Source organism: Onychostruthus taczanowskii, unplaced genomic scaffold (genome assembly GCF_017590055.1).
Source record: "Onychostruthus taczanowskii isolate IOZ18803 unplaced genomic scaffold, ASM1759005v1 scaffold10, whole genome shotgun sequence".
NCBI classification, from domain to species: Eukaryota; Metazoa; Chordata; class Aves; order Passeriformes; family Passeridae; genus Onychostruthus; species Onychostruthus taczanowskii.
This window is the reverse complement of record NW_024496526.1, coordinates 313,292-337,590: the sequence shown is the minus strand read 5'-3', so window position 1 is coordinate 337,590 and position 24,299 is coordinate 313,292. Positions and strand designations below refer to the sequence as shown.

At 46.4% G+C, this 24,299-nt stretch overlaps 2 protein-coding genes across 7 annotated transcripts in view; one reads left to right on the top strand and one right to left on the bottom strand.

Moving 5' to 3' along the window:
- The first annotated feature begins 61 nt into the window (after positions 1–61).
- TELO2 (telomere maintenance 2) lies at positions 62–24,254 on the top strand. Of its 6 annotated transcripts, none has more exons than XR_005952969.1 (21): positions 62–409; positions 824–1,101; positions 1,596–1,664; positions 2,603–2,750; positions 3,099–3,201; positions 3,920–3,988; positions 4,847–4,988; positions 6,246–6,382; positions 7,116–7,204; positions 8,425–8,535; positions 9,167–9,252; positions 9,500–9,597; positions 10,515–10,631; positions 11,578–11,649; positions 12,176–12,346; positions 12,986–13,077; positions 13,902–14,001; positions 14,512–14,576; positions 15,174–15,289; positions 18,311–18,635; positions 24,115–24,254. XR_005952969.1 is itself a non-coding variant. In XM_041408580.1 (21 exons), exons 1-20 carry the CDS (start codon positions 90–92, stop codon positions 18,412–18,414), a joined length of 2,487 nt encoding a protein of 828 aa, XP_041264514.1. In that variant the 5' UTR covers positions 62–89; the 3' UTR covers positions 18,415–18,421; positions 24,115–24,254. The 6 variants fall into 6 exon arrangements, 4 of the variants coding, with proteins under 4 accessions (XP_041264514.1, XP_041264521.1, XP_041264530.1 ...); XR_005952970.1 differs by lacking the exon at positions 24,115–24,254 and adding an exon at positions 20,242–20,360; XM_041408580.1 differs by having other exon boundaries at positions 18,311–18,421.
- The window catches only part of IFT140 (intraflagellar transport 140), an 86,101-nt gene continuing 81,715 nt past the window's right edge, over positions 19,914–24,299 (bottom strand). The window contains exons 25-31 of the mRNA XM_041408555.1: positions 23,813–23,941; positions 23,425–23,607; positions 22,524–22,730; positions 22,149–22,361; positions 21,903–22,069; positions 20,788–20,929; positions 19,914–20,253 (exon numbers count right to left, since the gene is read on the bottom strand). Of these exons, the coding sequence (XP_041264489.1) occupies positions 20,053–20,253; positions 20,788–20,929; positions 21,903–22,069; positions 22,149–22,361; positions 22,524–22,730; positions 23,425–23,607; positions 23,813–23,941 (1,242 nt within the window). The 3' untranslated portion in view covers positions 19,914–20,052. The remainder of the gene's footprint in view (positions 20,254–20,787; positions 20,930–21,902; positions 22,070–22,148; positions 22,362–22,523; positions 22,731–23,424; positions 23,608–23,812; positions 23,942–24,299) is intronic.

The following is a 24,299-nucleotide window of genomic DNA, read 5'->3' as shown; positions in this document are numbered from 1 at the left end:
GGCCCGGCCCCCTTCCGTGCGCTCGCGCCGCCATTGGCTGCCGCGCGGGGCAGGCGGAAGCGGGGCCGCCGCGAGCTCCCTTCGGCGTGATGGCGGCACTGGCGCCGCCGGGGCCGGGACTCGCTCTCGACAAGGGGCTGGAGCTCGTTCTGCGGGAGGCCGTGGCGGCTCTGGGCCGGGCTGGGGAGGGGTTGGTGGCGGCGCTGGGCGCGGTACGCGCCGCTCTGGCGGCAGCGGGCGGCCCGGCCGCCCTCGGGGAGCGGGAGCGGGCGCTGTTCGGCGCCTTCCTGCGCAGACTGGTCGGGGCGCCTGGCGCGGCGCGGCCCGAGGGCCTGTGGCAGCGCTGCTTCCTGGAGGGCCCGCCCGGCCTCGTGTTCTGCGTCTTGCTGGAGGCCCTTGGCTCTGCGGGGTCAGTCCGGCTCCCCGGGGCAGGCGGGCGGGGATCCCCAGGGCCGGTCTCAGCGCGCGGCCGGGTGTCTGGGGCTGCTTTCAGCCGGGCCGAGGTGCGCAGCGGGGCGGAGGTGTGTGTGGGCGCGGGCAGCCCTTACCCCGCCCTGAGTGCCTTCAGAGCACACACGGTGCTGTGCGTCCCGCAGACGCAGGGCTCTGTCAGCCGTGGTTGTTGGAGGTCCTGAATGCTTGGAGCCGAGGAAGCTGCAGATAAAAAGATACTAAAATGGCTGGGGTTTATTTTGTTTGTTTTAAACCCAGAGTAGCAGAGCAGAGGCATTTCAGTAGTGATACAACAATAGAAAAGCAGTAGCATGCAAATCTTATTTTTACCATTTTAAAGAGCCAGGAACTTACAGTTATTTTCTTCCAGCTCTGGCCTTGACCCGAGGGAGGTAGTTGGGGTCCTGGAGCAGTTCCTGCAGCAGGGCCAGCTGTCAGCATTACTGTGGGAGGTCTGTCAGCCGCAGGCACAGGCAGGCTGCCTGGAGCTGCAAGGCACCCTGCTCAACAAGATCGTCTGTTTGCCCGAGCATGTGAGCAATAAACTTCAGGGGAAAAACCCACCAGTGTTCTTCCCACAGAACTACTTCCCTCTCCTGGGTGATGCAGTTATCCAGGTGCTAGAGAAGATCTCTGACTCTCTGCGGGGTAAGACTACAAGGATGACTGTGCTGTAAGGTCTCTTTTTCTGAAGAAGTGTTTTGAGCATGGACCCCATGGCTGCTGCTTGAAATGCAGATGATAACTGAGGCCTTTTGGAATCCACCAAAAGCCTCAATCTTCCAAACAATTAAACAGCATCATCTGTTGCTAAAGCTTTGTTGTGGTGGCTTGGTGTGTGCTGAAGGAATTGTTTGGGAGGTATGAGTAGTACTGAATCAACCAGTGGCATTGCTACCCATGCCATCACATTAAAGTGGGACTGAGTTGCTTTAGCCTTCTGCCTGTCACTGTAACTAATACTGAGTGCTGGTTTATGCATGAAGGCAGGTAGTGGAGGGAGGAAGAGATGATTCTTGAAGAGAAAAAGTCAATGCGTTTTCAGAACTCAGCACTTTTGGAAGTCTCTGCACCTCCTGCTGAAGGTTGGTTGGAGGATGCTGGTGCCACGCTTACTTAAGCTCATGTCTGTTTTATCCCAGGTGGCTTGGACTGCTCCATCTCTTTTGTTTCTCATGTCCTGGGGAAGGTGTGCATTCATGGACGGCAAAGTGAGTGTTTTACTGTGTTCTTTTGGAGAGGGGGAATGTGTTTTAGTGTATTAGCATGGGAGGATGACTGTGATGATCAACGGAAGGAATGGGAGACCAGCAATTTGATTTGGAGCTGTTCCGAGCTGAGCAGGCTGCTCTCTGTGGCTGCTCAGCTGTGTTGGTAGATACATCTTGTGGGAGCACCCGTTGGTCTGGCACTGCTTAGAATTCTGAAGCTACTGAATGCAGTAGTTAACAGGGCTGGGGAAGATGAAGGAGGAAGATTTTCTGTCTCTTTACTGTGATGAGGAATTCTGGCCAGTTCCTTTGGCTGCTTAGGGTGGTTCTTACCAGTCAGTTCTCCATTTCTGTTTTGAGCATGAACAAAGAGGAGCAGCAGAGCTGGGGAAGATCTGAAGCATAAGTCTGAGGAGGAGCAGCTGGGGGGCTCAGTGTGGAGAAAAGAAGTCTTAGCGGGGACCTTCTCACTCCACAACTCCCTGACAGGAGGGTGCTGCCGGGTGAGGGTCAGCTCTGCTCCTAGGGAACAAGGGACAGGAGGAGAAGAAATGGCCTCAGACTGTGCCGCGGAGTCTTAGATCAGATATTAAGGAAAACTTCTTTGCGGGAAGTGTGGTCAGGCATTGGAACAGGCTGCCCAGTGTAGTGGTGGACTCACTAAATCCATGGAGGGATGTGGCATTTGGGGACATGGTTTAGTGTTGGCCTTGGCAGTGCTGGGTTGTAGTTGGACTCAGTGGTCTTAGAGAGCTTTTTCCACCTAAATGATTCCATGATTCTAGTCATATTTCTACTGCAGGAAAAAATTAGAACTTAAAAGTGTACGTTGTATTTTTTTCATGTCGTGAAGATCTTGAAATTCTCAGGTTATTCTCAAATGCCTTTGTACCAGTCCTGCTCATCTGGGGTATTTACTGTTTTCTCTTGTGCTTCAGAGGAAATTCTGGGAGTTTTGGTTCCCCGCCTGACAGACCTCACCAAGTCAGACTGCATTTGGCAGAGGATATGCTGGCAGTTGGTGGAATGTGTGCCAGACCGCTGGATGGAAGCAGTGGTCCTTGGTTTTGTGCAGAGTGCATCTGGGTAAGAACTCTGCTTTCTCCCTGATCCACAGCAAAGGCAGGAATTGTCACAAATACTTGCAGAATCGGTCTCTGAAAGGTGCTATGTTTGTGTAGGTGTTTTTTTGCACTGTCATTTCCTAAAAGACTCAAGGGATAAAGTAGTTGATTGTTGTCTCTTCATCATGACATGCAGTGGTAAAACAAGAAAAACAAGTGAAAGCATTCTTTGCCATTACTGGCTCACTATCTGATTTTAGAAGTATTCTACAGACTTAGTTGCAAATAGCTGCTCTCACATTTTCCTATGATTAGGAGCAGCATGACAGCAATAACATGGATTCCTGATGTTTCATTGTTGTCTTGTTAGGGCAGATGTCTTGTCCAGATTGCTGGGTAACCTGGTAGTGAAGAACAAGAAGGCTCAGTTTGTGGTCACACAGAAGATGCTGCTCTTGCAATATGGCCACACGGTGAGGACTCTGTGGGGAACACTAGTGTAGTAGTGCCAGGTTTTCCCTGGTGCCAGTTTGGTTTTTAGCTGAGCTCTTACTCTGCCTGAGTAAGGTTTAACTCTTCATTCCAAAATGAGTCCTCAGTCTCCCCACATTTGTGCGGCTGTAACAAGAGTGGGAGTGGTGAACAGTAGCTTTGAAATCATGGGATTCATGTTCTCTCTCAGGGTTAATGGTGATTAGCAAAGTTACTGTACTCCTCTGGAACCAAAAGTTTCAGAATTCTGGGGAGCTGAAGGCATTAAATTATTTTAGAATCTGAAAGAGAAGATGGAAACAGCCAGGATCAACCCTCAGGAGTAAGAATTAGATTAAAGACGTGAGACAAGGACTGTTGGGTTTTTTCCTGTGCACCTAAGTTTGTTGTGGGATGTTATGAACTGTACTGTGGCTTGTGATGCTGTTGTGAGAGATGTTCTTTAGACTTCATGGTAAAAGTCTTCAGACTTCGTTGGTAAAACACTGTACTCTATTTCTGTCATGGTTTTCCATGTATTTCATCAGTAACTGCATATGTGTTCTTGCTTGTTTTTTTAAGTTTGTTTACTTTTCTGTCTCTGAATGTTGTCAACCAGTCCCTTAGAATTAAGTTTAATGTAGTAAATAAAAACACACACTTGTCATTGCTGGATGAGAGCTTTATGACCAGTTGAAGCAGTTGTGGTTTTCCTTGCAGACAGCAGTGCTGCAGAACCTCTTGGGCTACCTGTCCCTGGACAGCGTCCGGCGCACCTTGTTGCTCAGAGTAAGGCTCACTGAGTTGCTGATGAGGTGTCTTATGGGGAACGTTCTGCTCTGTGTCTGTCTGGGAGTGCACAGTTTTGGGTTTTCTCTCAGGCTTTCTGGTTGCTGTTCATGAGAGTGAAGGAAGCCCAGCTATATCACAAGTGAGCTGTGATAAATGAACCAAAGCTTTCTGCACTGCTGGCATTAATTTTTCATATTTAATTGGTAAATTGCCTTCCAAGTAGCAAAAGGGTTGGGTTCTGACAGATGTCCCATGTCCTCTGTCCTTCTCAGCTTCCTCAGTAACCCTGTTTATGTGGCTGGGCACATGGCAACAAGGGATCAAATTGGTGGACAGTTGTCTGTTTACCAAATGGTTGATGTTTCAGAATCTCTCTCATGCACATTTTCCTCAGTGGGGATGGCAGATATTCTGTCTCTCCAAGTCAGTAGTGTGATGAAACTTTTGTGAAATCTGTATATCTGGAAATCCCTACCATTTTGTCAAATTTTTTTTTCCCACTGTTTACATGTTCTAAAATGATCTGAAAGGACCGACAGTTATCTAAAATTGGACCAAACTCAGATAAAACCTTATAAGATCATACTGTTTTTTTATAATAATACATATTGCTTTGCATATAATGTTTATTAAGGAGAAATAAACACCACGTTTAAATTTAAAAACTCATTTTATTTAACAATATCTTAAATGAAAGTGCAGTTCTTGGGTGGTCAAACACAGCAGGTTTTGGGCCCTGAAATTCAAAATTTGTATTTTTTTTCCCTCTTTGTAGGGAGAGTAAAAATGTGCTTCAGAAATTACCTCTGTATAGAAAAAAATCCATTTCAGGCCAACCTGAGTTCTCTGGTGTAGGTGCTGCAGGAGCTGTTGGAGACCTGGAGCAGCAGCAGTGCTGTGAAACACTCCCCAGCTGAGCAGCAGCTGTACATTAGCAAGGCCATCCTCATCTGCCTCTCCCACCTGAAGGAGCCTGAAATTGCAAGCTGCAGACAAGGTGAGGCTATGTGAGAAGCAGGGCTTAGATTTGTTTAGCAGAGTGTATTACTACGCATAGAAAAATACCTTGTTTTGATCTGTGGATAAGCAGAATTGTCCCATATTCACCTTGGCAAACGGGGTAACCTGCTGGAGTCCTCTTTAGTATTGACATGATAGAATTGAAAGTGCATAACTTTAGGTTATGGAATTGAAGAAGGTCTGTCTTTGCCTTAAGATTCTTACCTGAGTTATGGTTTGAAAACACTGAAGTTTTGTCACAGGAAAACAAGGACTGACTCTGGGATTAGTGAGAGGAATGGTGTGATTTGTGATTTATAGGCTTAACCTTGGAATACGGGTGCAGCTCCAGAGAGGCAGGGAGGGTAACTGGGGTTAAAAAGCTGTTAGCTTGATGTCTGACAGTCCATGGGCATTCCTCAGTGTGAAGTGAGGAGGTTAGTCACTGGCATGGACCTCCAGTTCTGTACTCACACAGTGCATAGCACACTGGGGTCCTGGCCTTATATATGTGTTTCTGTTGAAATAAAAAAAACCAAATCTGTAAAATGTCTAGAATTACTTATGTGTGTATGTGACTTATGGGGAATGTGAAGGTTCACTTCAAGACTTGCACATCTGTTTCATTCTAGAATTAATTGTTCTTTAAGTGAATAAGAGATTTGATACGTATTGCCAGTTCTCTAGTTTTATAGTCAGTTTTTTGTCTGACAGCTGGCAGAGAGATAAGCATTCTGAGATGAAGGAGGTCAGTCAAACAGCAGTAAGTGTGCCTGGTGAAGTTGGCAACCAGTATTCCCTGAGGGCTGAGAAATACTTGTGTTACCTGCCTGTTTGAGCTTATCCAAAGTTAGGCAAATATCTGTCTCTATGTGATTGTTGTAGTGGTCAGAACTGAAATGTCCTCAAAACATAACATTTACTTAAGTGACTCTGAAACACTCTAAAACCAAACTAAAGATTGGTTTGACTTATCATCCTTTTTTGTTTTAGTGAAAACCAAAATATTGCAAATTTAGAACATATTGTAATGTTTTGTTGACTTTGTAGCTCCATGGAAGGGTGTGGGTTTGCTGTGCTGGTGCTGAAGGGCACCACTGACTGCAGGAAGGGAAGCCACAGTTCGGGGACCCTTTCTATCCATGACTGTGTGGTGGGTGGGTAAAGCTGCCCTCAGGGAAGCACATAAAGATAGGTGTTTCTGACACTGTTTCAGAATTTCAGACATGCACTGTTTGCTGGTTGTTCGTTTCAGAGCTTCTGACAAGCATGATGGAGGGTGTGAAATGCCACTTGGAGAGCAGTCTGCCACAACTGCGGCGTCTGGGCATGGTGGTGGCAGAGAGCATCAGCTTGAGCATAAACACTGAGGGGCCTGTCCTGAAGTTTGAGGTGAAAGTTTCACTGAAACTTATGACTGGTGTGCTAGGCTTAGAGGAAGCAAAAGCTTTAAACCAGATGATTCCGGGCATTATAGCACTTTTTTATATGGAAATAAGGAGAGGCAGTCACACCTTCAAAAAGAGAGAATCTGTTTACAAAAAAAATAATTGTATGTAATGGTCAGGTGGCTGAGAGTTACCTCAGGAGTGCAATCTACTGGCAGAGGTTAGGCTAAACTTGGTAATTGAAGTTTATCTTACTGCATGAGGGAATCAGAATCTGATTCGTGGGAGTTGAGAGGGAGCTTCAAACCTAAAGCAGTGGTGAGCATTCAGTCCCTAACATGGTGGGAAGACCTGTTCAGAGCTGGGATTTTCAAGACTGACATGGAGATATTTGCTCTGCTCTTTCCAGTAGAATTTGTGTGACTTACCTGAATAAATCACATTAATTCTGTAAAAGCCTTCCACATTCCTCCTGTCACATTGCCATTTATTAAATGTTTGAAATATGGAAATAACATTCAGGCAAGGTGTCATCAGGTACTACTCTTAAATATAAGGACAGAGATTACAGCTGCCTGCTGTAATCTTTGTCAGCACAGGGATTGAAACAGGATTGCTGAGGGTTTATCTGCTAATGATTTAGTCCATGTGCACTACAGTGGTGAATGTTGAATGCTGGGCATATTTGCAGTAAGAGTAAGTAACAGAGTGCAGCAACAGTTATTCTGAATGTCTAGTATGAAGAGGACGATGAAACAAGAGAATTGAAGTCCCTTCTGGTGCAGACTCCATCATTCTCTGTTGTCCCCAGCCTTCCAGATGATGAGTAAGTTGTTGCTACTGTTCATGATGTCTTTTTGCCCATCCATGCTTTTCCCCATTACACACAAGAACTATGTACAGTATTCAAGATTTTTTGTGTTCTTGAGCATCATAATGCACCACCTTCTTACATTCATAATTCAGTTGCTAGTGTGTATTAAAATTGCCTGTTGATAGCTGCATGTGGTGAAATTGTGGTGTAGGGGTCTTGTGTGCCCTTTGGTACAATCAAATGGACATTTCTGGTTGGTTCTTGGAGATCTGGTATTTGTGTTGTGTGCCCCCAACCCATTCACCCGTGACTAAAATCTACTGCATCTGTCACTCTAAAGACTGGCTCTTCAGTGCTCTTAACTTCCAGAGCATCTGCTGGGGCTCTTTGGAGCACTTTTTGATCAGCAGAGGAGTGAAGCACTTTATGTTATTAGCAAATAAAGCTGTCCAGCTCTCTAGGGAAGTACAAAAGATTCGTTGCTCCCATTTTAGGGACGTGATCAGCATAGACAGCTGTTAGAGACTGGTTTTGAGAATCAGAGAGATGAAAGGACAATGCCAAAGTCCACAGAAATAGGTTAAGACAGAAAAAATATGCTCAATTATTGTATTCATCCTATGCAAGACCTAGAAATTGTTAAAAATGGGGGGTTTTCCCATTTTGAAGAGTCATTGAATGGTTTGGGTTGGAAGAGACCTTAAAGTCCGTTCTATTCCACACCCTGCCATGGACAGGGACACCTGTTAAGACCAGATTGCTCCCAGCCCTGTCTAGCCTGGCCTTGAACACTTCCAGGGATCCAGGGGCAGCCACAGCTTCTCTGGGCACCCTGTGCCAGGGCTTGCCCACCATCATAGGCAAGAATTTCTTCCTAATATCCAATCTAAACTTAGTTTCATTCACAGTTTCAAATCTGGTGCCATTCAGTGTGATCTGGCTATTGGAGTTTTTCCTTAGCAGTCCCAGGTATTGTGCAGGGGAACACAACAAACTAGCCAGTTTAATTTTTTTAATCCATTGCTCTTCTGTTAGAAGATTCTGCTTCTTTTCTCCCCTTACTCCGTTCTCCTTCCCAGTACTTTGTTCTTTGTCAGCCAAGCTGGGTGTGAAACTGCAGCAGGAATAATTATCTACTGTTCTGTTTAGGCAGCAAGGGTTGGGAGGGTGGGTAGTTTCTTCCTTGTAAGAACTATTACTGTAGTCATTTTAAAATTTCTTGTTCCTCACAGCAGGAGTGAGAAAGCAGGTGCTGCGCTGCCACTGGTACCAGAGAGTAATGAGAAATCCTCTACTGCAGCCCCTGTGATGCCAGATGAGGAGTCAGATGCTGAACTTGACAGGTATGGGGCAAGAAACAGGAAGGAAATGGAAAATAAATGGCAGATGTGGGGGAAAAGGATCTGTCAGTACCTGCATTTCTTGGCAATTGTTGTGATTTCTTTTTCAGCTGAGCGGTTTGCAGCAGAGCAGGGCTTTGTGTAGGAAATTGCATAGTCAGTAAATTAGGCAAGGCCTGTGTTGCAGTGTGCAACCACTGTGTTTGTCCTGTTTGACTTAGATATATATTTCCTGGAAATTGTGGATGTATTTACCCATTTTAATAGTGGACCTACTTTATTCTGTCACCATATGAAGAAATATATCTATATATATACGTTAATATGTATGTATGTGTGTATATATATAAATAAATCTATAATGAAATCTCAAGAGTCGGTTTCTAATCTCTTGGTCATCTGTATCCTGTACTTGACCAGGACATCCAGTTCCAGTTCTGATCACAGAACTGCTCTTTCCCTAGAACTCCCAAGGATCCCTCTCAGGCCAGGCTCCAGCAGTGCTGCTGAGTGATACAGGAGTGATGTGGTTACAACAGTGTATGCACTGGTTCTTTCTCTGTGTGTGGCTATCTAGGTAAAGCAAGAACATGTGCACCCCATAAACTAACCCCTACCTTTAATTGTTTTACAGTGATGATGACCTCATCCCTTACGACATGTCTGAGGATAAAGAGCTAAAAATTAAGGCTCCTATGTATATCCGAGACTGTATTGAAGGTAGGAGATTTGGGGCTGAGTCTTTATCTGTTTCTTACTGAACTTGGGAGAGTGAGCTCTTGCATAGGTGTATTTTTTCTGATCTAATTTGAAGAGGCTATAGAATTTTGGTGTAATTTCAGTTTAGTTCCTAGTGCTGGTCATGCTGAGTGTCTGTACCAAGACAAATGGTTGTCAGAAGGAATTTTGGGTATATATCCATATATAGCCATTCTGTTAATAACTTTTGTTTGTCCTTTGATTTTAGTTCTGACTGGATCAAGATCTGAAGATATGGGCAAATGGGAAGCTACAATCAAGGCACTTGAGAGCTTGGTTCGGAGGAATCCAGCAGCAACAAGAGAGGTGAAGTAATGTGAACTAGGTTACAAGAGGGCTGTATTGCCAGAAGGCCTATCCTTTTGCTGTCGTGGGGAGACTAAACATGCCAGTGGAGCAGAAGGCCTGGCTAATGTGTAACTGGGTTAAAGATACACATTCACAAGCTTTCAGCTTGGAAGCAGAAGGAAATAGTTGCCTTGAAGGTAAAGCAATAGATCACAGGGGAACAGAGAAGTAGCAAAAGTGCTGGCAGCACCCTGCCATCTCCAATGTTCAAAATAAAACATTCTAAAAGTAGTGCTTGCTAGTGTGAGGAAGCTCCATGCTTTGTGCTGGGCAGGAAAAACACTAAAACATGAGATTACAGAGCAGCCATTTTTGATTTTGGATTGAAATTCAATTTAATTGTTATTCCACAACAAAAACGGAGGCAAAATCAAATGCACTTTTGTATTTTTTTGTACAAGCATAATGTCTTGTGGAGGGAGTAACTGAATTGTACTGGTCAAGATAAAAAGCTCAGGGCAGAGGAACCTGGGGCAAGGTCACTGTGCAAAGAGTGCTTGCCACTACCTGCTAGTGAACATTTGCTCGTGTTGGAGACACCAGCTGAGCAAGAGAAGGGCTGTGCTGCTGTACCCTTTAACTCATCCCTTACAGTGACTACTCATTCAGTGTCATGATGCTACTACTTCTCTGAAACAGTCCCAGTGAAATGTGGACAGAGAATTGGCAGGTGAGGAATCTGTTCCGGGTTTTGGGAAATAAGTCTGATGGCATCTGGCTTAATGTGTTTTCTTTCCCTTGTAAGGAATGGACGTGTTGCCTAAACAAAAGACCTCCTTGTCTTTGTTTGACCATTAGAAGTGGTCCATAATTCCTATGAGGAAAAAACCCAAACACCATCAGGGTTTTGATTCTTTTTTTCACACTTTGAGCAGGTTAGTGTGGAGCTGGCAAAAATATTGTTGCATCTGGAGGAGAAGACCTGCATTGAAGGCTTTGTGGCACTCCGTCAAAGAGCTCAAGTAGCTGTTTTAACCACAGACCCAATACCTGTGAGTTCCTCCTACTATTTTCCTTTTCCCAGTTGAAGCACAGGCAAAAATTGAAGCAGCTGAAGTCTCTTTCTCATTTGATAGAGGGAGCTGTTTGTGTGGTAGAACAGGTAGTTCAGGTCTAACAATATTTATGCTCCTGAAGAATCTGCAAGGAATGTCTGAACCAGGGGGGAAAAGAGCACCCTGTCAAACAGAGGAAATGTTTGGAGGCTGTTGGTTCGTGTGAGTGTACCTGACAAGGCAGATCAGATAAGAACTTGTTTTACTGAAGGGTTTCACATAAAGGGAGGCTGAGGCACAGAGGGCTTCTGCAGAGAAAGACCTGACTGGTGACTGTAATGAGGGAATCACGGACTGATTTGGGTGGGAAAGAATCTTTAAAGCCCATCTTGTTCCAACCCCCTGCCATGCCAGGGACACCTTCCACTATCCCAGGTTGTTCCAAGCCCTGTCCAGCCTGGCCTTGGACACTTCCAGGGATCCAGGGACAGCCACAGCTTCTCTGGGCACCCTGTGCCAGGGCCTCAGCACCATCACAGGGAAAAATTCCTTCCTAATACCCCATCTAGATATATTCTCTGCCAGTTTAACATCTTTATCTTTCAGGCTAGCCAGGCCCCAGTAAAAAGCTCCATCCATCTTTCCTATAATGTTCTTTAAGTACTGAAAGGCCACAGTGAAGTCTCCTAGCTGCTGTGGTGGTTGTTTGAGTACCTCTGCATAGGAGGGAGACAAGAATGATGCAGTCTCATCTGTCATTTAGATTTTTTGAAGTGGAAGTGTCTGAATTTCCCATTTACACTGTGTGTTTCTTCTCTTCTCTTGGAGGCTTGCTGTTACTTAGCAGGAAGCAGAACCTGTGCAATTAAATGCTTTTAGAGTTAATAGGAAGGCTGTCTCTACCATGGGTCTGTGTTCATTGTACCCTGATTTTTCTGTACAGGTTGCAGAGTACTTGACATCCCAGTTCTACTCTCTGAACTACAGTCTCCGTCAGCGCATGGACATCCTTGATGTGAGTGCTCTCACTTCCCACATTCCTTCTGTCTGCTGTGCCAGTGCTGAGGTGTAATGGATTTACCTTTTATTCCTCATGGGAGGAGGCAGAGGCATGGGAATCTCTTACATTACTATTTGTGTCTGGCACTCCCCTCTTGTTCCTAACCCTGCTACACTCCATCACACAGGGATCTGTCCCCACAGAATGCAGAGCATGTGTTGGACATTTGCCTGGGAGAAGCCACTGTTTGCTTTCACATCATCACTGTTTTATCTTCCCTTTCTGGAGGACAGTGATCTGTCTGTGACTGCTTCCACACTTGAGTCTGAAGGAGGAGCCAGCACTCTGTTTCAGGGCTAAGTGACCAAGTGCTTGGTCAGTACCTCAGAGCCAGGTTGGAGGTCAATTTCCTACTGTTCTTCACTCTAAAACTGTTGTGCCTTTCTGCCTTGTTGCTCCTGTCAGTTTGGATGCAGGTAACGCTTTTGTTGTTCCCTAGGAATTACCCATTTTTAAAGGAACCTCTCTCTGTTTTATCTAGGTATTGGTTTTGGCAGCTCAGGAACTGTCCTGTCCCAAATTCCATGGGAAGACTACACATTCTGATGTCCAAAAGCCTTGTATCCAGCTCCCTCCAGGAAGTGACAGCTCTAAGGGCTGGAGAAGAATTGTTGATGAGAGGATCAAAAGCAAGACTCGGAGATTTGATAGGGTGAGGCCAGAGGCAAACTAATGTAAAATCCACCAGAAATAGGGACACTTGGAGTTACTGTAAGCTCTGTCTGGAAAGACAAAAATACCTATGAAAATGGACCCAATCCAAAGGAAAGTTTGGATTTCCCTTCTCCAGCAGGGAGAGGAAGATAAACCTGAAAATCCTTACCTGGCTTTGAGGGATAATTGTTCTGTGCTTGTTCTGAGCTTGTGTGGCCACTGCAGGGAGCTGTGACTTCACCTCGCAATCCCAGGGCCTCTGTCAGACTAGCTGCCTCTGGACTACACTGTCTCAACCTTCCTGTTTTCCAGAGAGATAAATTGATGCCAGTTTCCTAGTTTCCAGAATTCCCCTGTGGTTCAGCCTGGAGAGTTTGCCTTCCAAAACTCCTTTATCCCTCCTATGTTCTTGTTCCTTATATCTAACTGAGCATTACTGAGGCATATTGTATTGAAATGTTTAGATGTGGAGAAGATCCAAAGTGGGAAGTGAGCAATCCAGTCAGAAACTTGTAGCCATAGGTGTACAAGCAGTAGTTGACGATGGGCTGGCTGCAAGGAATCTGTAGTTTTGACAGTGAAGTGGAAGAGCTGGATGCTGTATCTTGTGCCTAGACTTCATTTTTCTCTTGGACAGGGTCAGTCTCATGTGGAACTGGCTTCCCACCCAAACAAGTTCAGTTCTGTTGCTGGGTATTTCTTTTTCCCGTTGATTCAGCACTTTGACAGGTGAGTGTGAACACCTTAGGATGTGGGATGTGGACATGGCCACTGCCCGAGTGAAATTTTCTGCTTGTCCTACTTGCCTCAAAGCAGCAGGCTACAGCTGAGGAGCTGTGCAGGAGCCCAGTGACACCACACTGACACTTGTGTCTTTCACAAAGCTTGGGGAGGAGAGGGTTGTGGTCTTTTGGACTTAACCCTTTGAAGTCTTGTGGGGCAGGAGTATGTAGGACCCTGCAGAAGTGAAGATCCATCTGCAGGTACACAGACAAGTAATTCTGGCAGTACCACACCAGTTGTCTTGGCTGAGCCTCTACTGTGGGAGGTTCACACAAACCACAGAGCTCAGACTGCAATCTTGAACCAAAGTTAGCTCTGTCTCTGCTTTGGCCTATCACCTGCACTGCACTTTGAGGCCACAGTAGAGGACACAGGACATACTTTATTGTCAGTCCCTTAAGTCTTTGTGAACCTAAGGAAGGCTGAGTAACCAGTTCCATGATAACCAAGATTATTGTAATACCAGTTGTAATAGTATGGCAGTGGGGGCAGCTTTTGCCTATAGGTCTTTACAGGTAAAGCCTGTTGGTAGAATGTGTGATATCTGCTGTGCAAGTAGAGGATATTGCTCTGTGGGATACTGGTCTGGGAGAAAAGATGAGAGCAAACAGCTCTGATTTCTGTTAACCTGGTAGTGCCTGAATAATGACTGTTGTTGTAGGGGTTCAGGCTTTTGGGGACAATTCCCCCTGCATAACCCTCCTGACTGTTCCAAAGAGGCACTGATCATCCTTCTCACTGCTACACAACTCTGTGTCTTGTACTTGCAGGCCTTTAACAACATTTGATCTTCTGGGAGAAGATCACTTAGTCCTTGGAAGACTGGTTCACACTTTAGCAGTTCTGATGTACTTGGCTGTCAACACTGTGGTAAGGAAGGGCAGAGGGCAGGGGTGACTTCCAGCCTGGGAACTTGAGGTGTCTTCTGGATTAGCCATGTGCTTCAGGGCTTGCTGCACTGAGACTGGCAGGAGGTTGGAGTTGAGTGGGCTGAGAAGTTGTGAAGTGGGCTGGGAAGAAATAGTTGGAAAGTAGACATGGGATTCAAGCCATCCCTGCACTGTCTTTTGCTTTGTGTCGACTTCTTGGGGGGATTGGGCACATTACTTCACTTTACTGCCAAAGTTTCCACATCTGTAAAATAAATTCAGTTGTATCTGATCTTAACAAAACCTTTGTTCAAGCATTTGGACAACACTCCCAGGCTCATGATGGGATTGTTGGGGTGTCCTGTGCAGGGCAGGAGTTGGATTCGTGACCCTTGTGGGTTCCTTCCAGCTCAGGACATGCTGTGATTCCATGAGCAGCATGTCTTGAGGCCCAGCTCTGCAGGGCAGTGTGGATGGTGTTCAGTGCTGCTGTCACAATCCTCTTTTGCAGGCAGTGACAGCAATGGGAAAGGCACTGCTGGAATTCGTTTGGGCACTGCGTTTCCACACAGACTCGTGAGTTACTGTAGTTGTATGTTCTCATTTTTAAAGATCAGCTGTGAGCCAGCCTCCAGTCATGGTTTGTCTTTGTCCAAGATGAGCATCTGGCTCAGAGTGTCAGTGACTTAATGCATTTACTTTGTGCTCTCCTCCAGCTATGTGTTCTTATGACTGTGTTTAATGTCAGCCCAACATGTGAACTTTGTGGGTGTCTTCTGGTGTGGCAGTACAGCCATTACCTATAGAAAGGTTAACAAATTTCCTAACTACCCGTCCACATGATAGTTTCATCTGTGTTTACCCAGGGAGCTCAGAAAACTTTAGATTCAATTCCAGCATTCAGTCTTGGAAAGGAATTAAGAGATGTAGCCAAAAGTCTGTAAACATCCAATTTCTGTTTTGCTCTCAGATGTGTCCAGGACTCTGAATTCTGCTAGGCTCCTGTGCGCAGCATGACAGGGACTCTGTATGTGAGACACACTGCAAAATTACACCCCGAAGCAGCAGGAATATGACAAAAGTTGTCATGCCATTTGAAACTGGAGAGCCCCTGAGGTGAGGAAATCAATGCAGAGCATAAATTTACATGACCAGTTCAATCCTTGTCCACAGGTACGTGCGCCAGGGCCTTTTGTCCTGTATCTCCTCCCTGCTACTCAGTGTCCCTACAGAACGGATGCTGGCAGACATGACAGAAGAGCTGTTGGAGACTCAGTCCTGGCTGGGAGGTAAGACCTGGTGGGGTACAGCAGTGCTTTTCTGGTTAGTGATGTGGTCTTTGTGCAGCATCTCTTTAATTGTGGTGGCAGCAGTGATGTCCTGGCATTGTACACCAGAGATCTGCATGATCAGCAAGTAGAGTACCACGTGTGCTGTAGGGATGCAGCACTGGGGTACCTGAGGCATAAGCCGAGAAGTGGGTATGGCATTACAAACTGTGACTGTCTTCACAGGCCACCCAGAAAAATCCCCAAGGATAGTGTGTGCCCCCTTTCTCCATCTAAGCAGCCAACCACCCACCTCAGGAAGCTGCAGAACGTGTTGTCACGTTGCCTGTTACACCCAGGCAGTGACTTTGGCCAGCAGGAGCACACAAAGCTTGTACAGCCTGTTTACACCGTGTGCTCACAAGGGGGGTGTTAGAGCTGAAAACGGGAGGAAGAGGAGCATGGCCTAGTCTCTAGTTTCCTATTATTGATGCAAAGAAAAAGCTACAAAAGACAGCAAACTACTTTAAATGCTGTACCCAACACACCTTACACCAACACAAACTGTGTCTGTAGGTTCTGGCAGGCTGGAGCTGCACAGATCAGTGCTCAGGTACTGCAGTGAGCTGGAGTGAAAAGAGCAACTAATGTTGAAGCCTTCACTGTGTTGTGAGGGTGATTCTTGTGACTCCCTGGTCTGGTTTCCTTCACCATTCTCAGTTTTGGTGAGTTGCTTCCCACAAGGAGCAAGCAGGAAGCAACACTGACCCAGCTGGCCTCTGATCCTGGCAGGTTGGGTTGCTCTGTGCCCTTTGAACGGAAGAGAGCTGCCATGTGGGGCTGAAGACTTCACTTTTCTCATGACACTGTGTACTCTCAGGAGTCTGCTTGTCTCTGCATTTAACACTGCTATTACCAAGGGAAGCCTTTCAAGAATGTATTTCCAGCATGAGGGTTTGCATAGTCTGTTTTCAGTGAGTTATTTTGGGGAGGAGGAGGAGGAGGATGACCAAGATAGTAGCAATTTTTCATGCTTGTAGGTAGTGTAATAGCCCTGTCTTTTCATCTGGTGCTTTTGCATGAAAGCTGCATGGTTATTCCTGGTGAGAATGAGAGCAGGGTAAGATAACTGTTGTGGGTATACCAGAGAAAGGAAAACTGCTGTAAGAGTTGTTCAGAAGCCTTAAAGAATTCAGCTTCACATATGGTCAGGTGCAATTTAAGTGCCATTTAAAGGGCTTCTAGAGCTGCTTCCTGAAACCCACCAGCTTCTTGGGCTGTGCCTTTGCTATTTATTGTAAGGCTGTTGGGGAAACAGTTGCACAGGGAGGTATAGGGCCCTCCCTGCTGCTCTAGGAGATCAAGTCTGGCACTAGAGACCTGCTTCTGTGACTGAATCACAGGTCTGTGCTCATGGACTTAGCTGTTGCTTCAAGGCTCTTCCAGACAAGATTTGCAAGAGGAGTCACATATTAGCCGTGTTGTAGCTGGGGATGACAAACTGTCCTGCATGGCAGTCTTGACTACTATGCCTTTTAGCTGCTTTGGGTTTTAGCTTAAAGCATCTGTGTTTCTCCTGCCATGGCCAAAGCACAATGATGAACAGTGGGATAGGAAATGTTACACATTATGTGCTTAGTAGAAATCCACAGACTTCTTTCAGTTTGTTGTTACATCTGGACCTCTGCAAACTGCTGCAGTGTGTCCTATGACTGACTGTTGGCCCTTCAACCTGTTGGCTGCAGCCCTGGCCCTGTCTGCTTACTGGATGCTTTGGGACTTACCAGCTACAGAGAGAGAGGAGAATCCACTTTGGACTTGTCCATCATTACCCTTACTTGCCCTGCTGGACTTGCCAGTGGGCAGCCTGATCCTTCCTGTGGGAGGGAGGGAATATCTAAATGCTTCTAGGAAATGCCCTAGGAAAGAGCATTCCCTGAGGAACCCTATGATTCCTTAGCAGCTGCTTTAGAGGGAATTCCCCACCCTTTGCAAGTGCTCTGCAGCTATGTCATGGGTAAGTGAGGTTTATGTCAGGACCAACAGGACACTCTGTGTGCCACACAGGTGCCTTGTGCCTCCCATGCAGTGCCAGCAGTGCCAGGTCCATACTCATGGAACAGAAACAGCACCAATAGTACTCTGAGCTTTTGAGCTTGTTCCAATCTGCCTTGTAACCTTCCTTTTTGTCTTCTGCAGAGGGAGTATGGAAGCACCAGGGTGCAGCTCTCTCTGGATTATAAATAGCTGTGCTCCAGTGACATGAGTCATGTGTTTGGGCTGACAGTGCTGGGCTCCCAGCACACTACTCGTGCGTACAGGATATCCTCACACAGGCTCCCTGCTCTTCCAGGCTCCCCTGCTCAGACATCCTGCATGCATCCTGGTTGTTACTTTGCAGGCTCATTAAGGGCCCCTGGAATAACAGCTGCTGGGAACAGCCTCACACTGCCCTTACGTGCTGTGGGAAATGTGGAACCCGTTGATCAGAAGATTGGTTTCTCAGAGTGGAGAATATGCTGAAGCTTGGGGCCTGTCTCTTTCTTTCCCCGTTGGCATCATGACCCCAAATTCAGGAAGGAGCACTGACCATTTTAGATTGCAAGAATGGCAGAGTGGAGACTTTAGACTGTGAAGAAAGTGGATTTCTAGCTACAGACTTCACTCATCCTTGTAGCTCAGCTGTATAAAGCTTTTGTGTAGCTCTGGGTGACAAGTACAAATTCTGGCATGGAGATTATCCCATGGGATCCAAGGTCAGACAGTTTCTACAGTGTTTCAGACCAACTGACTGTTTCTCCTAAAAAACTGAAGCACTACCCCATGTGACAATCAGGGCTTGGCTGAACTCATGCTGCTTTACATGATCAAGTTTGTGCATCTCTGCCTTCTGGCCTCATGCAGTTCCTGCAAGTCCTGATGTCCAGCCCAGCCGAAGGTGCAAATGCTGTTGTTTAGTTCTGTGATTGTCAGTAAAATAGTGAGAAGTGTTAAGGGCACTTTTTCCCATTCCCCAATTAACAGTGGCTGCTTCTTTTGTAGATGTGATGGAGAAAGACCCTGATGAAGACTGCAGAAGGCTGGCCCTGCAAAACTTGCTGCTAATGGAGAACCTGAAAAAGAAACTTGAAGCTGTTCCTTCCTAGCTGAAGGGTAACAGAAATGACCTTTACCTTGTGCTCTTGCCAGCTGGATGTATTTGGGCACTGCTGGGGCCTTTTCAGCAGTCACCTGGCTGGAGGAGAGGAAGAAGGGGGAAGGGTGCTGAGCTGTAAGCCAGCGAGCTTGACTTGACATCTGGACTTTGTAGTGGAGGCCAATTGAGTGAGCTCTGGGTATCCGGTACAGCGTGTACAGATGCAGGAAGGTAGGCAAGCGCTGCCATCCTCCCGCGCCCCCAGCCCCCACCCCAGCTATTTATAACCTTGGCAAGTCTGAGCACTCAGCTAAAAATACAGGGAAGATCTCACAGAGCTTCTTGTCAGAAAAACAGGAGGGCTGGGGAGGGCCCCTTGCCACTATGACCTGCCCCTTATGAAGGCTCCCACATCCCTGAGCAGCTGGAGTTCAGGGGACGAGCTGTTGGTCTGCTGCTGGAAGGGGTGGAAGGAATGGCACTACTGATGGGATGCAAGCACTGGATAACTACACTGAAGTGCTGAAAGTGTGCCAGACTTTAACAGCCTGAGCTAGAACTGGGCTGTGGTTAGGAAGGAATAGGACAGGGATTTCTTTTTGCATTATCTTAGTACAGAAGTAAGTTTCTACTAAAGAATAAATAATGCTCAGATTTTGACCTTAAAATCTCCCCAAACCTTCTTCCCTGAAAGCAATTTAAAAACTTCATGTTCACCCCAAGTTTTGAAGCAAGTCACAAAACATGAAAAAGAAAAATCATTCTAAGTGTAAGGGCTAGTTGGTAAGAAAGGTGAGTATCCTGCTACCTACTCCTTGGCAGGGCACGGTGACAGGCAGAGAGGTGAGGAGAACCTTGGTTCTTACATTAAGCTTTACTTCTCTCAGTCGTGCTTGTGCCAGGGAAGAAACTGACCTCCAAAAATCTGACTAGTACAGAGTGGTTTGATGTAACTGCAAGAGAAGGAGTTTCAAAGTAAGACAGAAGCTTCACTCGCTCAGAGTGATCCAGCTTGAGCAGTGATTGGACTAGGGGGCATCCAGGATCCCTTCCAACCCAGGCATTCTGTGACTCAGATTTACCCCAGATGTCTGTAAGGAGTTGCTCTACCCCACATGACCCTCTGATTTATTTAAACACAGAAGCTTTTGTTGGGGAAACTCTGCCTTCAGCCAGCAGGAGTGGGTAGTTTGACTTTTAACCAAGCTCCTATACAAATGGGATGGGAATTGTTTTCAGAAGGTCTCACTTCTAAGGAATCACAGATCTGCACCTTAGCAGATCACAGTTGTACTTGAAAGGCAACTCACAGTTTCCACCTCAGTTATTCAGCTCTTCTGTACTGAGAAAAAAGTCAAGTTACAATATGCAGTTCTTACTGGGTTTTTCTGCCTCAAATTTATTAAAATACTAAAACCAGCTTTCTAACAGGATGTGAATTCTAACATGTAAATTGCTGTATGCTGTGCTTGAGAGAACATAATAACTCTAATACTGTTGCTTGTACAGTCAAGCAGGAAAAATAAATTTCTTGGTAATAACCAAAAAGCTGTGTGGGAACAGCATGTGACTGATCTGGGCCCCCTAATGAGGATGGAATAAATGAGCTGATAATAAAGTCAGCTTTGCATTTGGTAAATCATCATTGTCAGGGGTCCTCCACTTCATCAGCCACTTCTTCCTCCTCCCTGTTGTCCATGCTGCCATGGCCAGAGTGTGCTGGGGCCAGGGCTTGGCTCATGGGAACCCCAGCTCCTCGGTGCACAGCCTCCATGGTCTGTGGGGACACATAGTAGCTCAGGTTCGAGGCTGGAATTCTTTTCTGCATCTCTTCCAGGTAGCGATAAGCCTAAAGGAATGCAGAGATCACTGTCAGAGGGAGCACTGCTGCAGGGGCCCCAGTAAACCATTTATTGTACTTTGCACATTAAAAGTGAAGTTCATCAGCACAGCTGGAGGAACTGGCACCCTTGTGTTTCATTGGAGCAGCAGGCACTGGACCTGTTCAGGGGGTGTGTGGCACATCTGCCCTGAAGGACAGATTCACTGTTTCCTCAAATAACTCGCCATTTTACAGTTTTCTTTGGCAAGGTAACAAACACAGTGTGTGGTGGCATTGCTGAGGCACACCCCCAGCCTTACCCTCTATTCTCATTGAATTACTGGGAATGGTTAAGAATCTACCACCATTTACACCCTGTGTCCTGTATGCTTTCCTTTTCTCTTCTCCCATAGAATGAAAAATAGAGGTAAAGTTCCTCACCCTGCTGTGCATTTAGGCTTCTACCATGGAACATCTTCCTGTGTGAGAGCCACGCTCCACCACGCTGCACAGGTGGACAGTATGGCTTCTGTAGGTTAGAAGAATTAAGACTTTACTTACTGTATGGAATTCCTCCACTTGTGCATAATGCTGAACCAAAAATCCCAGGACATCGCCATGCCGGATGGCATTGTCAAAGTCCTGTTCAGCCAGGAGCAGTTCACACTGCCTGACTGCTTCTTCAGTGTCTTCAGGGTAAACTCTAGGAAAGGGAAAAAGGAAGTGTCACAGCCCAGGGAGAGCATTCAGCTTATCCAGCCAAAGGTAGGGAAGAGTTTTCACTGCATTAGGTTTCATGACAGAAGCCCAAACAAAACCCAGAAACCCCTCCTTGTCCTGGGGCTGATTGGCCAGTGTGGGCAGCAAGGCAGGTGGAGATTCTGCTGCGCCCTGCTCGGATGATGCCCCCCCCTGCAGAGTTCCCTCCAGCCCTGGGGTCCCAGCACAGGCAGGATGTGGAATTGTTGGAGCAAGTCCAGAGGAGGCCATGAAGGAGTTCCAAGAGCTGGAGCCCCTCTGGACCCAAGCTGGGAGAGCTGGGGATGTTCATCTGGAGAGAAGGCTCCATCGAGACCTTAGAGCCTCTTCCAGGGCCTAAAGGGGCTCCAGGGGGAGCTGGAGAGGGACTGGGGACAAGGGCCCTGAGGGACAGAACAAGGGGGAATGGCTTCCCACTGCCAGAGGGCAGGGTTAGATGGAATATTGGAAAGGAATTGTTCCCTGGGAGGGGTGGGGAAGCCCTGGCACAGGGTGCCCAGAGAAGCTGTGGCTGCCCCATCCCTGGAAGTGTTCAAGGCCAGGTTGGAGGTGGCTTAGAAGAACATGGGGTAGTGGAAGGTGTTCCAGCCTACAGCAGGCTTTTGGAACAAGATGGTCTCTAAAGTCCCTTCCCACCCAAACCAGTCAGTGATTCTGTGATTTTATGATAATCACCTTTCTGGCTTCACCTCCCTTGGTCTATATCTTTCTCTTTCAGGTTACCTTTCCATCTTTAATGCAACATTTTAAATGCACTTCTAAAAATCACATTATGGTTTCCCTGCTAGAAAAATGTATCAGCAGCTTTACTTTTTGCAGCAAGCTGCAAATTATTTATTAAACTTTAGGTGCTCTTACAACTTCTATTCTGGTATGATATTTCTGTCAGTTTCTGTGCTATCCATGCTGCAGCTCACCTCTGAGCATGGATGAACCGCTTCATCAGACTCATCCTGCTCTGCAGGTCAACAAGTTTGCTTTCCTGTTCCACAGGGCTTCTGGCCTTAGCTTTGGAAAGGCACTTGTATGCTTCTGTCAGTGCTCTGTGGGCTTTTTCATAGTTCTGATACTCATCGATTTCTACCTGCAAGAGGAGAAAGGAGATGGTCTTGCTCCAGAGCCAATAAACCAAACACCTTCAGCAGTCGCAGAAAGGGCAGTACCTGAGCACATGCATCATAGAAACCTGCCAGGAGATCAAGGGCCCCTCCTTTGGTGTAAAAGCTGATGATATTCGCAATAATCTTTGCATCCTTACGCCAATCCAGTGACTGCAGGTAGTTGGCTGCCATGATATAAATTTCTCTCTGTCTGGAAACTCCCGCAAAGAAGATAATTTTTTCAGTATCTCCAGATTTCAGCAATGCCCTCATAGCCTGGCAAGGGAAAGATTGGCACAGAGGGAGAGAGGGAAAATACTGTGAATGCAAAAACACCATCAAGATGGCTCAGAAGTTTCATCTGGGTAGCTACTGTAGGAAGTCTGCTTCAAGGTTTACTTTTCAAAACAGCCTTGTTTTGAGGCTATCCAGGCTGACCTTTAACTTGTTTCCTGCTTGTGTGTATTTCTTGGTGGCAATGTGGTAGTTGCCTTGTCTCATGCAGCAGTCGGCAATTTGCTCCAGCAGCTCCCTCCGGGACTCCTCAGAGAGATCCTGGGATTCCTTGGAGACTGTCATCTTCTCGGCCAGCTCCTCGGTGATGGTTAGGTTCTGCTCCAGGCAGAGCTGCAGAGCTTCGTGGTACTGATGGGAGCAAGAGAGCAATTAGGTGTTGCAAGCACTACCACGATACCTCACGTTTGCTTGTGGCGTAACCTACAGAAATCAGCTAGAAACACAAGTAGCTGAGGATGCTCTGTCTGGAACATTGGGCTGCAGTTACGTGTCTCAACATAAGCCCTGTTCAGGCACACACTGTCCCATTTGTTTCCTAAGAAGAACATGTTTGTTCTTCCATGACAACATTGCTCTCACACAAGTGTGCCACTAAAGATTCAGCCATTTTGACTCTGAACATGAGATTTTCAGAGACATACAAGTCAGGTTTGTTAGGCATGATCAATAGTAACATTTTCAGGAAATACAAATAAATTGAAAGATTTTGTTAAATGTTTTGGTACTTCTCATACAGGAACAAATTCTGAGTAGGCTATACAAAAGCTTGTAGTCCAGAAAAGGGCTATGGTACTCTTGCAAAGTGTAGAAGAAAGCCAGCCATAGGAGCTTGTTAAAGAGGAGTGAGCACAGACTGGTCTGGTGCCCAGCATTTTGGCAAGGCTGAGCTGCCAGTGCCTCTGAATCACTGGCTTAGGAGGAATCTTGAAACTTTACAAGTGTCTCTTGTATCTGTTTATCTGCACAGATGAATGGCTGTGTGCAGGTACACACCTGTTGTGCTCCTCTACCTGTGCAGAGGGGACCAGAGGGCTCAGCTCACCTTCTTGGCTGTGAGCAGCAGCTCCATTGCCTTCTCATACTGAGCATGTTCAATGAAGAACCCGGAGCAGCGGGCGAGCAGGGCTGGGTCAGATTTCTCATCCAGGTCCTCAGCAATGAGTTGGAGGGCCCCGAACTGCTGCGTGGCAAAGGCCAGCTCCAGGGCTTTGGAGAAGTGTCCTGCCTGCAAAATTAGGAATGAGGCTTCAAAGACTAGAATGAGCACTACAGAGCCAGTTCACAGGACACTGTGGTTAATAAAGCATTACTCACCATGAAAAAATTGCTTATAAGCAGGCCATAGTAAGCACCGCAGCTGATTTAACATTCCTTTGCTGTAGGAACTGCTTCAGTGTAAAATTCGGGAATTTTTACTAAAAAACATTTACCTTGTGGTATAGCATAACAGCTCTGTCCATTTGATCCCCCTTTTCCTCATAATAGCAGGCTGCCTCTATCATGTCTTCTGGTGAGCTCAGGAGAGCCAGGTTCATCAGCTGATCATTTAAATTATTTGCCTGTTCAAAAGCAAAGGTTTGGCTCTGGGTGTGCACACAAAAATTTCATCATTCCAACTTCTTACAAGCCTGTGTCTTCATGCTGTCCCATAGTATTAAACTCTCACCCCCTTCTGTGTAAAACCTCTACAACCCAAGTGATTTTCAGCTTTGATTATGATTATTTCTTTCAGGGAGTTTCTGATGAGCTGTTTACGAAAATACATTTCCAAACCACCAAGGCTTTATTGATCCACCTTTGGTAGAAGATGTCAGCAGAAACCAGAAGCAGCTTCATCATGGGCTGAGTGTCTTACGGGACAGAACAGGCACAAACACCTCACACTACCAAAGGGCAGAACCCTGTGCTGCTGTGGGC